Here is a 17,783-nt window from a genome sequence, read left to right on the forward strand (position 1 = left end):
TGACATAGTTGCATTCTTTAAATGCCAGGCATGAAATCATCACTTTAAAAAAAAGAAGAGAAACTAGTCAGGTAATATATACATAAGTCAAAGAAAACCCTCTCCTTTCTTAAGGGGCTGCATCTGCTCTGCTGAGGACACGCGTGACCACGTCCAAAGCAGAGCCCCCGGGGGCAGGCTCCTGAGACAGCTGCAGTTTCAAGTTTTGTCCCAACACCATCGGGTTCTTACACCACGCGGTGGGAGGGCGTGCCTCCTGAAACTGCCCCCAAATGGGTACATGGGACACAGAGAAACCTCACTTGTCTGTAATTCAGTCAATTGTGGTCCCACCGAAATAACGACCTCACCTGTCCAAACACGCACCTTTCCCTTTTCTTTCTCCATGAACTTAATTCCTTTCTTTAAAAAAATGGGTAGATTTGATGATCAAGTTAAAATCCACCAGACTTCAAGTTAAACTAGGAGGGTTCTATACAACTGTCGCATGATTTCAAATTCACATTGGCATTCACTTTTCTGTATATTTTCTGATATTCATCCTAAATCAACTTCCTAGACCATAATATTTAGGGAGAAATAAAAAGGGTTTTACATTGTGCTGCAGAGTTCCAGTGAATTCTCAATTTATTGGGGCTTACTCTTAGCTCAATATCATACAAACTCTACATAATGCAAGTAGGTGGATAAGAAGTATTTAAAAAAAAAAAAAAAGAAATAAAAGAAAACCCTTAGCTCTGTGTCATAAATAAATTTGGGTAAAACCGCAGGCCTTCCACGGAGTCGTCTCGGCAAAGATGGCCCATCTTCTCTGCAAGGAGCAACCTTGGGATCGAGGGAGAAAACCAGTCATCTGTCCGTTCAGGAACACAAGTTGTAACAAAGGGCAAGGACCTCACTTACCTCTCTTTAGCCAGAAGGACAGACATTCCCACAAGCTTGGCAAACTCTTCTGATGTTAAGGATCCCTTTTCTGAAACCTAACAGAAACATAGAGCAGAAAAAAAATGTCCTCATGTGGACCACCCATGTACTGACTAGAGAGAATGCTTACCAGTTGTACTCGGGAAATAATTTCCTGAATTTTCTACTAGAGTCCAAAGCACAGTTACTGTAGAACTAAGTCTTCTTTACTAATGTTTAATTCTACATGAGCTGAAGGACCCAGGCCAAATAAAGTGGAGGCTAAAATAACATAAAACCCTCTATAATATAACAAAGGCACTGTACTAAGGTCTAAAAAAAACTTTAATATTCTGAAAAGGAACATATAACAAATTCTGACTGAATTCATATTACATGATCCAGTGAAGGACTATATATATATAGGTTTGGTTGAAAATATGTGGTTGAAATATCTATAGTCTTGGGGTTTTTCATCTAGTTTAAAATATAAAGTATAATAAATGTGAGTTATTTAAATTATACAGGCTCACCACAGAGCCTATGCAGGCAGTAATATCTCAAGTACCCTAACGAGTATTAGCGGTTTGGCTGTAAGATCCATCTAAACTACAGCCACTTTTCATATTTTGTGCAACCATTATTTCATGAAACAACCGGGGATGTCCTGAAATGCTACTGTGTGGGTGTCATGGAAGGAAAAGTCCTATCACGGATAACATTCTCATTAACAAAGTTAAAAACCTGTTCTCAAGACTGAGCTTCAGACAAAAAGAGGGCACCTCATTAATTCTAATTCTCCTCTCTTTTAAGACGTTTGGAGTGTCAGTAAGTTTCAAAAAGCTTTCAAAGAACAGCTTTGATTCATATTTCTCCATTGTTCACAATCAACCATTTTTAACGGGGCCCGCAAACACTCGTTTGTAGAGAAGTTCAGTTGGAAAAGAAATCTTGTTTCCCACGCTGCGGGGGCGCGCGCTCTGGGCCCTCCCAGCCAGCCCCGGGGGACAGGGGGACGGAGGGGCAGAGGAAACTGGGCTCGCATACCGTCTCCAGGGCTGAGGCCACCATTTCCTCCTCCTTGTGGGACTGCAGTTCAATCACCATGACGCCGCTGTCAAACACTCGGAGCCTGCGGACAGCAAGTGGGAGAACAGGGCTGTGAACACTCCGACCCTCAGCCACGGCAGAGGCGCAAAGGTTCTTCACTTCCTTTCATGCCCAGGTATGGGGGCAGCACTAACCCAAAACATTTAAGACTTAACAACCACAAGCAGCTACGGCATAACTATAAAGCTCATGAATGAACCGTTCATAAAGTTGTGAACTATAATCCACACACGAAAAAAATACTTACGTCTGGCTACTGCTTTCCGATTTTCATTTACTTTTACTTTTTAATATTCTTCAAATACAGCTGACAGTGTTATTTTCTATTACTTTCAAGCGTAGAAGAGCCTGACTAGACAGTTACGTAATTTATGAAGTGATCCCCCCTGATAATTCCAGTGCCCACCTAGCACCATGCAGTTATTATAATAGTATTCACTCTATTGTCTGGGCCGAACGTCCCTGGTGGGCTATTTTTAACCCGAGGGTAAGGAAAACATAGTTCACAGCTCAACAGCTGTACTTCCAAGTCCCCAGAGACACACAAACTGTGTAAGGGAAGAGGGGCCAGTCACGGTGACCTCATGGGAGGGGCCCACCTTCTTATCTCCCCACCTGGGTGGAGGGCACAAGAGCCACACCCCCATATCCCTCAGGCCAGCACAGGATGGAAGCCAGCCTGGCCAAGGCGTCAATTCTGCTGACACAGAACTTCCGGAGGGGCAGAGCACGGTCCCCACCACCCCAGGAGGGTGTGCCTGGCAGGGCTGTCCCGACCCACGCGGGGCAGTGGCTACAGCTGGCAACTCCCCACGGAGGTTCTTTTACCTGAGAGGCAACTTCAGGGCTTCCAGCATCTTGCACGCGTTCACTAGGTCTTCTGGGGAGAGCAGCTAATGGGAAGAAAACCCAGTTTACACTGCAAATAAGTAAGAGCGATGCTATACAATTATAATGATAACGAAAACAGAGGAGGACATTTAAAAACGATCATTTATCAAGGGTTTCAGATGGCAGAATCACTACAAGGCAGAAGTATTAACAAAGAAGCAAAAACCGCTATTCATTAAAGCAGTGCTAGCCAACAGAAACAGACTGTACAATAAGTCACATATTTAATTTTACATCTTCTAGTAGCCATATTAAGGAGTTAAAGATACAGGTGAAATTAATTTTAAAACATATATATATACCCAATAGGTACAAAATTCAGCACACAGGGCGGGGCAGAAGTAGGTTCACAGTTGTTCATATGGGCTATAAGTAATAAATGATAACACAAGAATAAACTCTTCTGCATACTCACAGCTGCAAACCTACTTCTGCCCCGCCCTGTATAATCGATATAAAAATGATGAATGAGAATATTTAACATTTCTTTATTCTGTACTAAGTCTTCTGAATCAGGTGTGTAACTTACAACACATACCAATTTGGAGTCACTGTCATCATAGGTAGCGAGCTAGTGGCTGCCCTCGGGGACCAGGGGCCCTGGAAGGAGGAGCCCCGCGTGGCGGTGGACAGGCACAGCTCGCAGTCACACAGGACGGCATGGAGCCGGCCCAGCCTGCGTCCCAACCTCTGTCAAACCCGTCTCCAAGTGCGGCCCATAAAATGATTTAATCTTCCTGAGCCTCTACTTCCTGCCCTCCAGGTTACCGGGCGACAGGAGAGGAAGAGGAGTCACCTCACCCGGTGCCTGGAAGGACAGAGGAGGGGACAGTGGCGAGGACGCAGGCAGCCACGGCAGCTCGGGCCGATCGCGGAGACCCACGGAGGCCCGGCTGCACTCAGGATGCGGGGCCAGAAGGACAGCGCCCACTGCTGACACCACGAAACTGCCCTCGACTGCGAGGGCGTGAGGGGCGCCCAGGCGCAGAGCCTGGGGGGCCAAGGACAGCGGCTGGGAAGGGACCATGAGGGCTGGTTCGCAGCCTTCCCCTCGGTGGCATCTCCAGGCATGCTATGTCCCACCGCACAGCAAGGGCAGCGGGCACACCCTTGTCCATCGGCACAAGCACCGACTGACAGCTGGAGGCCATCGGTCGGCCAAACCCCTACTTTAAAGGTAGAAAAACCGAGTCTGAGAGGCTAAGTAAGCTACTCAATGCCACTCGGCCAAGCCAGGCACGGGATCCACCTCCTGGACCCCAGAGTAGCCTTTGCAGGCACCATACTTTTTCTCAAAATAGCTTTGATAGTCACGACCCTTCCTCATATTGTATTCTTGGTAGGGAAATTGGTATTATACTAAGGAAGTCCACATTTGGTTTTAAAAGAAGGAAATCTAAATGTTCTGTGCTTACTTCCATCCCTCGAGCTCGGTTTACTAAACAGTACACCTCCGTGAGCGACATTATACCCCCTCGTTCCTGTTCAAATAAGAAAGGGTTAAAAAGTATTAGGTTATAATGAGCACCAGTTAGCCTGTCTTAGAAATCAGAATCAGAGTGAGATCAGAGATGATACAATTTCTTAAGAAGCTTTTAAAAACACTCTTTACAGACAGGAGAACTTACTTAGATGCCATGAGACATTTCCAATTCAAAATTCGGACTTTAATGTCATATGACTCTTAACATTTACTCAGATGAAAAGTTATTCCAGCTAATAAACAGAAGAAACTATAGGACTAAATAAGAATGGCACCATTTTGCTTCTCTTGATGGGTTGCAATGTAGGTAGTGACTGTCAAAGGCTGCCAACATCACAAAGACAAGCAGACATATGTACCTCTTGAGGGAAAAGCACACCTGTGTGAAATACTGTCATCAACCAAAAAGAGAACTTTTAGGTGTAACTACCAGTTCACAGGGAGCCCTGCTATCATACAAGTCAGCAGAATCCACGCCCTGAGACACCGTCAGGAAAACTACATACTAGCTTCTTCAATAAGTAAACTGGGGGGTGGGGGAAGTAGGTGGAAGAAGGACAAACCCATGGAATTAAAAAAGAAAACACTTGGGAGACAATCAATCAATCGCAATGTATCCTGATTTGAACAAACCAACTAACTGTATGAGAAAATGTGAACGAAAACTAGATACTTAATAATATGACTTTTAACTCTGTAGGTGTGAAATGGGATCTAATTCCACTTAAAGGTGTGCGTGTTATTATAATTCCACCCTGACAGGTGTACGGACAGTGAGGTGATGCCTGAGGTCTGCTCCGGTCATTCCGAGTGGAGGCCGGCCTACAGAGGATGCCAGGTGGGTCCATTATGGTCTTCTAATTCGTCATATGTTGGCAATCTTTCTTAATACAAGTACTTTAATAAATAGAGTTCTGGCTGCCTGAACTATGTTAGCCTAGAAGATAAATCTTATCACGGAATTAATAGTACATATACAAGTTGTACATATGCCACTTTATTCTTGTATTCATATTTATTCACTATTGTATTATTTTCCATACAAACAACTATTAACCTACTTTCGCCCTACCCTATATATGGACTACTTAGATACAAATACACCTAAATGTATAGAGATCATGTATTTCCTTTTGAAAATAAAGAGATAAGAAAAACTTCATAGCAAATAATTTAGGAAGCTCCAGACATCTGAAATGAAAATTGAAAACAATTTAGAAGATCACTGACAAAGAATCTTTCACTGAGTGCACTGAACTAATGTAATATTCCTGAAAGAAAAAACTACCTGCTGGTTGACTAGTAACCACATCACGAAAGAAGTTATGCTCTCAAGACTTCTGATGACGTGGATGTAATTTAACATAATTTAAAAAGGCCGTTGAGGTCTTGCTTTTACCTCCAAGGGGGCCTGCAGTATCCCTGCCAGCTGTTTAGCCAGCTGCACGTGGTACTGCGTGCCTGAGCCGTAGGTTTCCCTGGTAACCGGGTTAGCGATTCCCATGCTCAGCAGGTAGGATTTGAACCTGATGGTCTGGAATGAGAGGAAAACATGCACAGAGACCATCTGGAATCAGTGTGTCCACCCCAACATTCAAAATCCTTCCATCATAAACTCAGTTCTACTCAATTATTTCCAGTCGTCGTCGGCAGCCGTCCGTCTCGAGAGACGATGGCGTAGCTTCTTGAGAGTCTATCTGCACCGCCGAGAATGGCTGTGCAGTCCGACTCGGGAGTGATAATCCCTGCCACACTTGTTACAGGTGAAGGCAGATGGCCGTTGTTGCTGCCAGTAGTGCCCTGCATAAATCTAATGATTCCTCCTTCTATCTTGCTATCTCAAATAACAACTATGCTATAGATAATGCCACCCAATGATACGACTGAAAACTTAGAAAAATGGCTGTGACCAGATTGCACACAAATTCAATTAGACATCAAACTTATGATGCATAAAATAGACACTGCTTACATATTTCAATATCTGTTTTATATGCTCCAAGAAAAGCTATTGAAATATCCTATAATGCTAGTAGAATTAAGATTTTATGGTTGACTTTTTCTTTAGCACTTCCATCTAACCGCAAGTCCTAAAAGAAATGAAATAGCATATTAAGAAACTGGGGCCTGGCCAGTGTGGAGTTGGTTGGAGCATCGTCCTGTACACCAAAAAGTCACAGGTTCAATTCCCACAGGGCACATGCCTAGGTTGGGGCTCAAAAGATCGATGTTTCTCTCCCTCTCTCTCTCTTCCTCCTACCTGTCTCTCTAAAATCAATGAGCATGTCTCGGATGAGGATTTAAAAAAAAAAAAAAAGAAAAGCAAATGGTAAACCACCAAAACATCAATGCATTATCGGTATGGTTTCTAATGCCTTAAAAAGCAGCCTAGCCCTGACTAGTGTGGCTCCGTGGATTGAGTCCCAGCCTGCACATGAGAAGGGCAGCCATTTAGTTCCCAGTCACGGCAATTGCTCAGGTTGCAGGCCAGGTCCCCAGTTGGGGGCAAGGCAATCAACTGATGTATCTCTCACATGCCGAGTTTCTCTCTTTCTCCCTCCCTTCCCCTCTCTCTAAAAAGTAAATAAATAAAAGTTTAAGAAGCAGCCCGTTTACCTCATCTTCTGTGATGTCACCTTGCTTCTCTTTAATCTTATTAGCAATTGATTTCGATAGCTCCACCATTTCTTTAGCCTGTCAAGAGAACAGTAAAAGACTGAAAGAAATACGGTCCCCAAAGTGTCTGCTAATAAAATATATTTTCAAAATTGTACCGTAACTGGTATGAATTTAATAGGTATAAATGACATATACCTTGATCATTAGCTTGCTGAGGTCTTCAAAGGCCTGGAAAGAGAAATGAGTTTTTGTTGGAATCTTATCTAAAGAATTAAAATGTTTTAAAGCAACGGAGCACTCTATTTTCTTCCCTATGATAAAAACTTATGACATTTCTTTACAAATGTCCACTTATTTATATAAATACTTACGCAAGTAATAAATCGGCCTTATTCTAAGAAGTCAGTTTAGCTAAGAAACCATAAATTTGCCAAAGCAAACTGCAAAAGCAACTTTTCAAAGAGAAAAGTGACTGCTGATTAAACCAACACAAGTTGGCACGAGCAACAGCTCAGAAAATACTGTTTACTGTTCTTCGACACAAGCGACAAAACCTGTCGCCGGCTTCTCCCCCAGCCACGCCCCGACAGGAGGCTCGGCAAAGCTTTCCTGGCTGGTGATGGCAGCGCGCAGCTGCAGGTGCGGCCATGCCTTGGGCTTTAATAGCAGCTGTGATTTACCTGAGACCATGGACCTCAGCCTCTGAGCACTGAACAGATCATGCCTGTGGCCTTGGGATATCATGACTATCACAGAAGAAAACCACTCAAGGGCCACAGAAAACATTTCTAAATAAAACCCATCGATGGTTTAGTTTACTGCGATCAACACCGTCTTCAAAGATCTCTTCAAATGTAACGAGGCATACTGTTTCGGATTCCCACAGATATACTTCCAGAGCAGAATAACTCCGTCTAATGGATGTGTGCACATGCTGTTTTTTAAGAAACCGATTACACAGTTTATCATTACTTGAGTACCTCTCGGTCTGCACAGACCAGGGACCGACGGGTTCCGATCAGCTCGTGCCCGTGGCAGTGGCAGGCAGGAGAGCACCCCCACCCACGGAAGGGCTTTGCTAAAACAGCGTCCTGTGTGGGGTTCTTACGGCTGCCCCCCGCCGTCAGCACCGAAACAAAGGGCAGCGTGCACACCCCTAACAGGAACTTCCTCAGCCAAACAAAGGGCCGGACCGCTGGCTTCTTATCTGGGGCGGCCAGCTGAGCAGGAAACGCTCCGTGGGAACGGCGGGGCACCGGCGCGGCCCCTTCAGCGGGGGGCACAGCCCACCCCGACCCCGCGTCCAGAGCTCACGCACACCAACCCTTCTTCGCCACTAGATTTTTACTTTGACTAGAGAAAGAAATGTAAGGAAAAGTCGGAAGACGACACTTTTACGTTCTACACGGTAACTCGCTTTATTTACTGCATTGTATTTTCACTTAAAAATGCTAAGAGAGTGAGTTCCCACGGGAGACACAGACTAGCCTTTATTCCTTATGGCTCATAAAAAAATGAACGTAAATAGTTTACATTTAGAGAGGTGTTTCCTATGTGTTGAGGAATTCTAAAACACACACAAAAGCTTCTTCACGTCTATTTCTATCATTCTAAAATCTGAAATTAGCCAACCACCCGAACAGCGGGTGGAGAAACTGCCTATAATAAAGTCACAGCGCGTGCGCCTCCTGTTACTTCATTGGCCAGGTTATGGAACCTTCTATTCGTCTTCCTTGTCCACGGTCCAATTTCCATTCCAACTGTGAAAAGAGTGGCATCTACCTTAAAACCAGGGGGACCCTCTTCAGCTGATTTGTCGCGTTATTTCCCACTGACTTTCAGCCATTACTTTGGTTATTAGCTTCAGTAACTACACACTATGTCACGCGTCACTTATCACGGCCTCACTGTATCGCGGGATTTAAAAAAATATTATATTTAATTCTTTATCGTGGATTTTTCGCTCTATCGCAGGACTTTGCGGTACTGTGTACATATGTTGTTAAAGTGACATAGGTTTAAGTGTGTAGAATAAATGTAAGGTTCCTGCTTTGCGGGGGGGTCTGGAACGTAGTACCCGCGATAAGTGAGGGATACTGTATTAATATATTCTTGAATTTTCTGTTTCAACATTCCTGAGTCTGTACCTTCGCATATTCCGTTCCCTCTGCCCGGGTCCCCTGGTCCCTACGGGTCACCTGCTGGCAGCTGCTCAGCTTTCAGGCCTTCGCTCCCATTACTTCTGCCAACGAGCCTTCCCTGACTCCGACAGGAGCAAGAGGGCAGGTTCGGCTCCTGCAGCAGCCACTTCTGCCTCCTCCCACGGCATTTCTCGGGTCATGGAGACCGGCTGTTAGCCTGCCCTCCTGGCACGTCACCGCAGTCCCTAGAATGCCTGATACAGAGCTCATGCAAGGCAGGGGGCAGGGACAGCCTGCCGAGGAGACCCGCACGGGAGGGCACCACGCTTGTGTAGAGTAATTTGAGTTGCGTAACTGTGTGAAAGGTAGATCGAAACACAGCAATGTTTCATAAATTAAGAAAAATAGTATGTTGAAAGCTAAATTAGCATGGCAGCACGCAGAACAGGGAACACTAATAATGCAAATTTATTCACACACACAAAAGTATCTTTTTACCCGTTTTAACAAGCACATGCTAGTCTCATCCCAAATCTGAACAGGAAGTATCAGGATGACCTCACAAGGCACTTCCATTAAAAAAAATTCTAGCTCTCTCCACCAAAAAGGCCTAGAAATAAAGACCTACCTAACAGAGATGTACATTCTCAACAGGTAGACTGTGGTTTTGAAAAACCGTTTCCCACTGAAGAAAAGCAGAGCGTCTCAGATATGGCTGACTCCCTGTCAAGGGCAAGATATACGCCTGACGGGCCTGGGACTTCCGTCACAGACTGTGAGTCAGCTGGCCCAGCCCACCGGGTCACATCCGAGGCACTCAGGAGCCAACCTGAAGAGACTGCCACTGGCCAAAGGTGGGACAGTTCGAGCTTTAAATGGAATAATAATTGCAATTGATTGAAACTCATCAAATAACATTAAATCTATGAATCCATTATAATATGTAAAAAAGAAATACAGCTGTCACCTTTGGAGTATCAGGAACCAATGTATTACCCTGATGATGAAGGAAAGGCACTTGTCCTTCCTCCCTTGTGTGATCTATGCCACTGAGTAGCCAGACAGTAGATGAAGGGGAGCATCTCCTTTAAAAAGTATTCCAACTAATAAATGAAAAACAAATGATCAACTATCGCCATTTGCAACCACTAGTGAACCAATAATTTCCACACTGAACATCAACAGCTGCTGCCGTCACAAAAAGAGACGTGGCCTGTGTGCCTCCCATGAGGGAGCACAGCCTCTGGCCTTACCAACAGGCTTGGCCCAGGTCTGGTCAGGTCTCTGGACCTAGCTACCACTGTGCAGGAACCACACCACGCTAAGGAACACATACAACTTGACTATAAATGACCTGTCAGCAAAACCTAGATCACAGGCATGTAACAGGCCAAATGCCTTGGCACCTGCATCGATCAATCGGCCCAGAGTAAGTATTACATGGTTAATGTTGCCTGTCAGCTTGCCTAGATCACGGGTGCCCGGGTATGTGCTGGCACACTCTCCTGCGTGGACCTGTGGGGGGCCACCACGTGGCAGTCATGCAAACCTGAGCTGGTACACTGAGTCAAGCAGACCGCCCTCCTCGTGGGGGCGGGCATCACCCGGTCCCTCGAGGGCACAAAGGAAGGAAACCCCGGGGGAAGGGAGAGCACGTGCCTTTCCTGCCGGCCTGCGGAGCTCGCCCAAGCCCGTGCCCGCCCTGGGCCTGGCACTTGCCACCATTAGCCCTGCTGGTTCTCAGGCCCCCGAACTCAAACTAGACTTTACAGCACCAGCTTCCCTGAGTCACCAGCTCGCAGCTGGCAGAGGGTGGGACTTCTCGGTCCCCACAATCACGTGAGCTAATTCCTTACCTCATTGTGTACATACAGAGAGAGATCTAGATAATACAGAACTAGATCTACATCTATGCATGTAGAGACACACAGTATAGCTATAGATAGCAGTATACCTATAGCTCAGTATCTGTGCATTTCCTATTGGTTCTGTTTCTCTGGAGAACCTTGACGAACACGTACTCAATAACTAGATACAGTTTAGACTTCATTTGATTGATATACATCTTTGAAATGCTACAAACAGCACCAACCAATGGAATTTTACCTACAAACTATTATAAAAACTAAAAAATTACTTCATAGACTCATTTCATAAAAATCCAACACCATTTTTATATTAACAATGACATGTTTAGATGTATGAACTAACTGCAGAATCCCTTGGCTCAGGGCTGTGTCCTAGCTGATGGCCTGGTTGGATCCGTGTCTGGTCCCTGAGTGGTCATCAGCATTAAATTGTGTGGTGCCTGGCCAGGGAGGAGGGCCACAATAGCATTTCTTTCCCCGCAACTAAGTTAACCAAATGTGCAAAATAACTATAAGGAGGACCTTGAATTCACCAGGAGTATCCTTCAAGGAATTCCATCTAGATTTTAAGGTTCACACGCAACAATCCATAATGTTTTCTAACACCACAGAAAACAAATTTGCGTTGCTTTTTTATTCCTTTTTGGAAAAAGTTTTCAAAACACATTTTGGCTAAATTTTGCCAGCCCACAGTGGGATAAGCCGCTGTGTGGCGTCAGGCGAGATAAATATATTCCGATGAACAGCACGGAATCGGCCACAGCTGGGTCCGAAAGAAAAAACCCCACGGCTGACAAAGACAGCCGACCGGGACTTGGGTAAGCGTTACCTCAGAAATGTTCTTGTCGGTTTCTTTTCTTTTTTCTTCTAGTTTCCTTTCAATGCCCACAATTCCTACAGCCTTTATTCTCCCTGGCTACAAGAGAGAAAAAAAGTAGAAAATAAAACAGCACATAGCAAGGACACAATCTTTTGTAACCCACCACACTGTGTTTTCAAAGGTGGGAAAGGACCCACAAAGAGCCAAAGAAAACAGTGAACAATTACATCTAATTTCCTTTCAAAACATTTGTCAGTTTCTTGCTATACGTGATGATTTTCCTACCATCATAAAGGGGCACTGAGCATTCAATAAATGGCATAGTTCCCGCTTCGCTTCAGATATTAATTATATTTCCTATGCACTTTTCCTTTGGCAATCTATTGTATATGTAGTGGGTATTTAACAGGGTCTCAAATGTGCAAACAACTGTAGTTAGAAGCTTGGTCCTTGATAGTTATACACAAGCTGCTTGCACACGGCTGAGCATCTGTCCGTAGCCGGTGGTTAACCAAGACGGGCCTGGAGGAGGCCACCTCGCAGCACTGTCTGGGCCACACAGACTATGAACAACAGAACAACGTGAGTTGAGTCTAACGTCTACCATCTCAAGAGTTACGCTGGTCAGTAGGCATTTATTTTCACTAAGTGTCTATTGTCTACAGAGCACTAAATTAGGTTCTGTGGAAACAAATTTTTAATCAAATACCATTCTTTTATTTCTGAGAAGTTCTCTAATCACAGAAATCTTCTTTCTTAATAAAGATGCAACAATACCTGGGGTCCTCTGTTGGCTTGGAGTGACTGGGACCATGGCATAGTCTCCCACCTTCTCTGCGTCATTTCCTCGGATAATCGCCTGTAAAACTGTCACACATACAGGAAGACTGTGAGTGCGTCGGTCGGGCTGGGGCAGCCTCGTAAAAATCATTACTTCACATTTCTTTAGTTGAAAGGTCTATTCAATCATTTGCAACAAGCCTAGAATTTTCAAGGACATCAAAGAAAATCAAAGGAAGTTCTTTTCTTGGACCAACTTCAGAAAGAACAAAGAAAGAAAAGAAAAAGAAGGAACTGACCTTCTCTATAAAGTGAGCTATTTCCAACAAAGAGCAGAGTAACAATGAAATAGACTTACTTTAAACAAGCCTGCAGATTGTTTTCAGCCTATAGTGCAACAGACACAGTGCCAAGAAAAATATACACCCATTATCCATAAAGGAAGCAGAGAAGGAGCTGTCTAGTTAAAATGTGTAGTCAGAAATGGAGGCTAACGATGCCTCTGCTCACAAAAAAATAGCTGTTTTTCCCCTGAGTGAGACTGACTTGAGTTAGTGACCTGGGTTTGCTTAGTGCCTCCTGTGTGAAGAGCACTGGGCGGGGGGCTGTGGGAAAAAAGGACAGAAATAACTTACGATGTTGATGGGGAGATAAACTCATTTATAGCTGTCTTAGAACATGTATACAGCAACTTATCAATCTGAAAATATAAATGATTACACTGTGGGAGAAGCACCTAAGTGATTAGATTTGTGTAGAGTGGAGCAGGATAAAAGACCGCCCGATGTAAGGCCGCTGAGCTTTTAGGGGCTGGGGCTGTTCCCCAGGTCTGCACGTTTTCCTCCGTCCCTGTCACCGGACTGCATACCCTGCTGAGAATGACAAGCAGCCCAGCGGCCTGACTCAACCTCCCTCCACTCTCGTGTGACCACACGCCCCTGCTTTCCACTCCCACTGTCACCCCAACTTCATATTCTCTACTGATGAGACTTAAGATACCAGAAATGTTGCTGTAGACATGTGGTGAAACCTGGTATGTTGCCTTCATCATCTTAACAACATAGAAACAATATTGCCTTCCATTATATTAACAAACAACAAAAACATGAGGCCTGTTCGGAAAAAGTCCAGCCATTGTTAATGTAACAAGAACGGTTTCCGTGACATCGACGTAATCTGGTAGCTGAGGAGAGGGGACTGGAATGCGCATGTATGAACAATGATGATTTCATTGTACTAGTCAGTGGGGGCAGTAGATGCCATTGAGTGAGCACGTGTACTGTGAGGCCGTCACATTCAAAATGACTGAGTGAGTAGAGCAATGAACCTGCATCAAATTTTGCGTTAAGCTTAAACATTCCTCCATGCAAACTGTTCAGGTGATTCACCAGGCTGCAGCTATGGGCAGCTTCATCATGATAATGCTCCCACTCATGCATCACATCTCAGGCAGAGTTTTTTTGTGAAACATCAAATCACCCAGGTGGCTCAGTCTCCCTACAGCCCAGATTTGGCGCCCTGTGACTTCTGGCTTTCTCCAAAACTATAATCGCCTTCAAAATGGAAGAGATATTAGAACTTCGATGAGATTCAGGAAACTACAATGGGGCAGCTGATGGCGAATGGAGAACTGTGTGAGGTCCCAAGGTGCCTACTTTGAAGGGGACTGAGGCGTCATTGTCCTGCGTACAGTGTTTTTTGTATCTTGTATTTTCTTCAGTAAATGTCTCCATTTTTCATATTACATGGCTGGATACCTTCTGGACAGACCTTGTATATGCAAGCACATATTTCTGGTCCATTTTATTCATATAGAGACTTACCTCAATCTGGCCATGCTCCTTGAAGGACAGTTTGATGTAGGAGTTCTTACTGCTCTGGAAGGGACCCAGCTCTTTGTTAGGAGGGGCTGGGTGAAGATGAACCACTATTTTGGCACTAAAGAAAAAGCAAACGTAATGCATTAGGTTGCCTTTTGAAAATTACTAATTCTATTTTCAAAACTTTTCATATATTTCAGGTCACTTTTACAATTCATATAGAAAAAGAATGTTCTGAAATACTCTGAAGAGGATCCTTTTAAAGTTTGTATTAATTCAGTATTAATGAACTTTTCAAAAATATCTCTACTTAAAATGTACAAACTATGAATGAAAAAGTTCAAGTTACTAGGTCTATAGATTCAGTAAAATGTGGCTTTAGAAAATAAGTTCAAAATAAATTGGGCGTGGTTTATGATTTGGGTTTGTGATTAGGGTTTCTTACCTTCAGAGTCAACTGCAGAGGTTACCAGGGGCCTGTAATTTCTGCCAAAGCATACTACCTGACTCACTTGAAAACAAAATGAGAACACTTATCTGTGTAGAACTGACCAGCAGACATGTTATGAAAACTCCATCCAAAACTAACATTCCATACTGCTGTTTGGGGAAATGCCACCTGATGAGCAGCGTGACCCAGAAAGACAGCCAACAGCAAAAACAATTTGCAAAACGCTCCTGCTCTAGGAACACCAACTGCCATCATCTTTATGACTACCATTATTTTCTGTGCTATTACAAACACACTGTATTTGTTCAGTTGTGCTTTTTCCTCTTTTTTTCCCCAACCTGCTCAATAAACAGCGTTCTAGAAAGATCAGCAAAACCAAAGGCGTAGCCAAAGAATCTTGCATGCCTAGTTGAAAGCCTGTTTTATGGCCACACTACAGATTTCTCCTGTTACTCAGTTTTACTTGGTTTAGGCCCGCGTGGTTACCTAAAAATCACTGTAAACTTGAAATACCACGCGTGCGGCCCCTTGGCGTCACCAATGCTTTGGTCGGGGAACTGGGACCCATTCATCACGAGGACTCCCATCTAGTCCTGGAGGTGACGCGTGAGTGCGGTGACCAGGAAGCCACGCGAGCAGTCAGGATGACCTGCGGGAACTACCACACACGCGACAGAACTGGGGCGGTTGGGAGAGGGTGACGGGGCAAGGGCCCCCCACAACCTTCACAGCGGAAACCACGGAGCCTTGCTCTCCAATTGTGTCCAAGGAAACCTAATGAGAAGCTAAAATATTATGATGCAGCATGAAGTTTAAAAATCCCCAAGTCCACATAAAACATCCACGCCCGTTTTTTCACATATGCGTTTCTTGGGTCCTTCAGTGTCATATTTCATCAAGTTTGAAATCGAGCAAATCAAAGAAGCATCTTGGGTTCAGAGATGTTAAAAGGTGAAAATATATTACGTGCATCTTTAAATCAATGAGATACAGTAAATGTCTGAGGGGGAGAGAAGGCCAGGAACTAAAGAAAATATTTGAGAAAGGTTTTCCTGGCAAATCACTGGATTTCTCCTCACCGAAGATGTTAAAAAATAAGACACTAACATGAAGGTAATTATTTTTAATATATTTGTTATAGTTTGGATTTCCTTGGAACACAGCAGAGGAAAAGTCAAATGATCTACAACACCCTTAAAGTTTTACTTTGTAGAGCTTATACAAATATCGAAGGTTGTAAACCTGATACTAATATAATGCTGTATGTCAATTACACCTCACTAAAAAATAAAGTAATTTTTAAAAAAGTACACATGAGATGAAAAAAGTGACAAGGGACAAAATATAAATTAAGAGAAACAGCCTACTCTAAAAATACATACCTTACTCATCTTTTCAAAACACTGCTTAGTTTCTTTTATGTCAAATAAGCAATCTTTTAGGCGAGTTATAACATTATAATTAAGGCATGCATTGCATTTCCAGCGAAGCTCACCACACTTCACGTCGACTGAAGGATCTAACTATGCTAACGCTAAAGATGGGCCCATGTGGGAAAAAATTGCATTCTCAGCAATATTTGTTCATATGCTGACCTCAATTACATGCACTTTAAATATACAGCCAGAATTTCTGACATATCTGAATAAGCAGAAACATTTTAACTTGTGGTTTTAAACCAGAGCAGCCCTATCTCCTGGTTTGCCCACGACAGTCCCAATTTATGCTTGCCCTGGTCTCATTATAAACAGTGCTCCTATTACGTATAAATGTCCCTGCTTGGGCGTTCACGATTTTGACACTCTCATGTTGATTCCTCACCAGCTCAGAGTGAGACACTCAATGACCAGCTAGAAATCAGAGCGAAGTCAGTTTCTTTTCTTGTTTCTGACTTTAAGTACTAAGTGATGAGATACACAGACATGTACAAGCAAATGTCTGCGGAAATACACACAATGACAACTGGACCACAGTCACTTATTCTAACCCAAGGCCATCACAGCCCACCGCAGTACTTAACTCCTGCTTCAGGAATGACTTTCACTTATCAGTGAGGGTGAGGGGGGACAATGGCCTCCCAGGGGGACTCCTGATGCAGGACCGCTCTTCATGAAGCCCCCGAACATGCTCATAAAGTTCATGTCCACAGAGGCAGTCAGGACACAGCAATGAGTTGACTCAATGCAAGCAAGGAGCTGGGATGGCAATGGATTTTGTGAATCAAGACTGGGAAACAGAGACCTCACCTCTTGCCAATTCCAGCCGCCTGCTCTTCAATGAACACGACCTGGGAGAGCGGCACGGCCATGCAGCACTCCTAGGGGGAAATGGGCAGAACACGCGGTTCGTGAGGCCTGCCGGGAGCCCCTGGCACGTGGGCGGGGAGCCAAGGTCCTTTAAGATGCTCATTGATAAAAACGATAAAAATAATAAGTTACTTTATTCCTTAAACAAGCGTAAGGAAAAACTGAATGAAAACAATAGCGGGGCAGCATTTTAGTACCTGGAAAAACGAAAGAGGTTTAAAAACAGCTGTAACTGCCTTTGCTTTTACAGCAGGTACGTCTTTTTAAATGTAGTAGTTACATAAAACTTTTTACATATGATATATTTTTGTATCAAAAAACAGAACAGGTAAATTGAAACAGCTTTAAAGAGTGTTATTGATTTTTCTTCTTTATGATTTTCTATATTTCACTCACCCACAATTTTTAACAGAAAATACTGATATAGCTTCCCCTTATCAGTAAATTTTTAAAAACTATTATATATGATTAGAATTTAACGATGGACTTAAAGCTTTCTAAATTAGTCTCTTTATATAATAATAAAAAATTATGCTAAGATTAATTTATAAACATAGTTTAAACACATCTGTCCCTCCAAAAAGGCTTCTT

The 17,783-nt window shown here is 43.7% G+C and overlaps 1 protein-coding gene across 3 annotated transcripts in view; it reads right to left on the reverse strand.

The window, feature by feature from the left end:
- VPS36 (vacuolar protein sorting 36 homolog) overlaps positions 1-17,783 on the reverse strand; it is a 25,908-nt gene continuing 8,125 nt past the window's right edge. For 2 of the 3 annotated variants that reach the window (XM_090258866.1, XM_090258864.1), the window contains exons 3-14: positions 17,133-17,203; positions 14,439-14,553; positions 12,613-12,702; positions 11,845-11,931; positions 7,202-7,234; positions 7,004-7,081; positions 5,787-5,921; positions 4,320-4,385; positions 2,842-2,906; positions 1,951-2,035; positions 904-980; positions 1-825 (exon numbers count right to left, since the gene is read on the reverse strand). In XM_090258866.1, coding sequence (XP_090114992.1) covers positions 732-825; positions 904-980; positions 1,951-2,035; positions 2,842-2,906; positions 4,320-4,385; positions 5,787-5,921; positions 7,004-7,081; positions 7,202-7,234; positions 11,845-11,931; positions 12,613-12,702; positions 14,439-14,553; positions 17,133-17,194 — 987 coding nt within the window. In that variant the 5' untranslated portion in view covers positions 17,195-17,203 and the 3' untranslated portion in view covers positions 1-731. The remainder of the gene's footprint in view (positions 826-903; positions 981-1,950; positions 2,036-2,841; positions 2,907-4,319; positions 4,386-5,786; positions 5,922-7,003; positions 7,082-7,201; positions 7,235-11,844; positions 11,932-12,612; positions 12,703-14,438; positions 14,554-17,132; positions 17,204-17,783) is intronic. The other variant, XM_090258865.1, reaches the window with a different exon arrangement.

This window comes from Furipterus horrens, unplaced genomic scaffold (assembly GCF_987537825.1).
Source record: "Furipterus horrens unplaced genomic scaffold, mFurHor1.1.pri manual_scaffold_12, whole genome shotgun sequence".
Lineage (NCBI taxonomy): Eukaryota > Metazoa > Chordata > Mammalia > Chiroptera > Furipteridae > Furipterus > Furipterus horrens.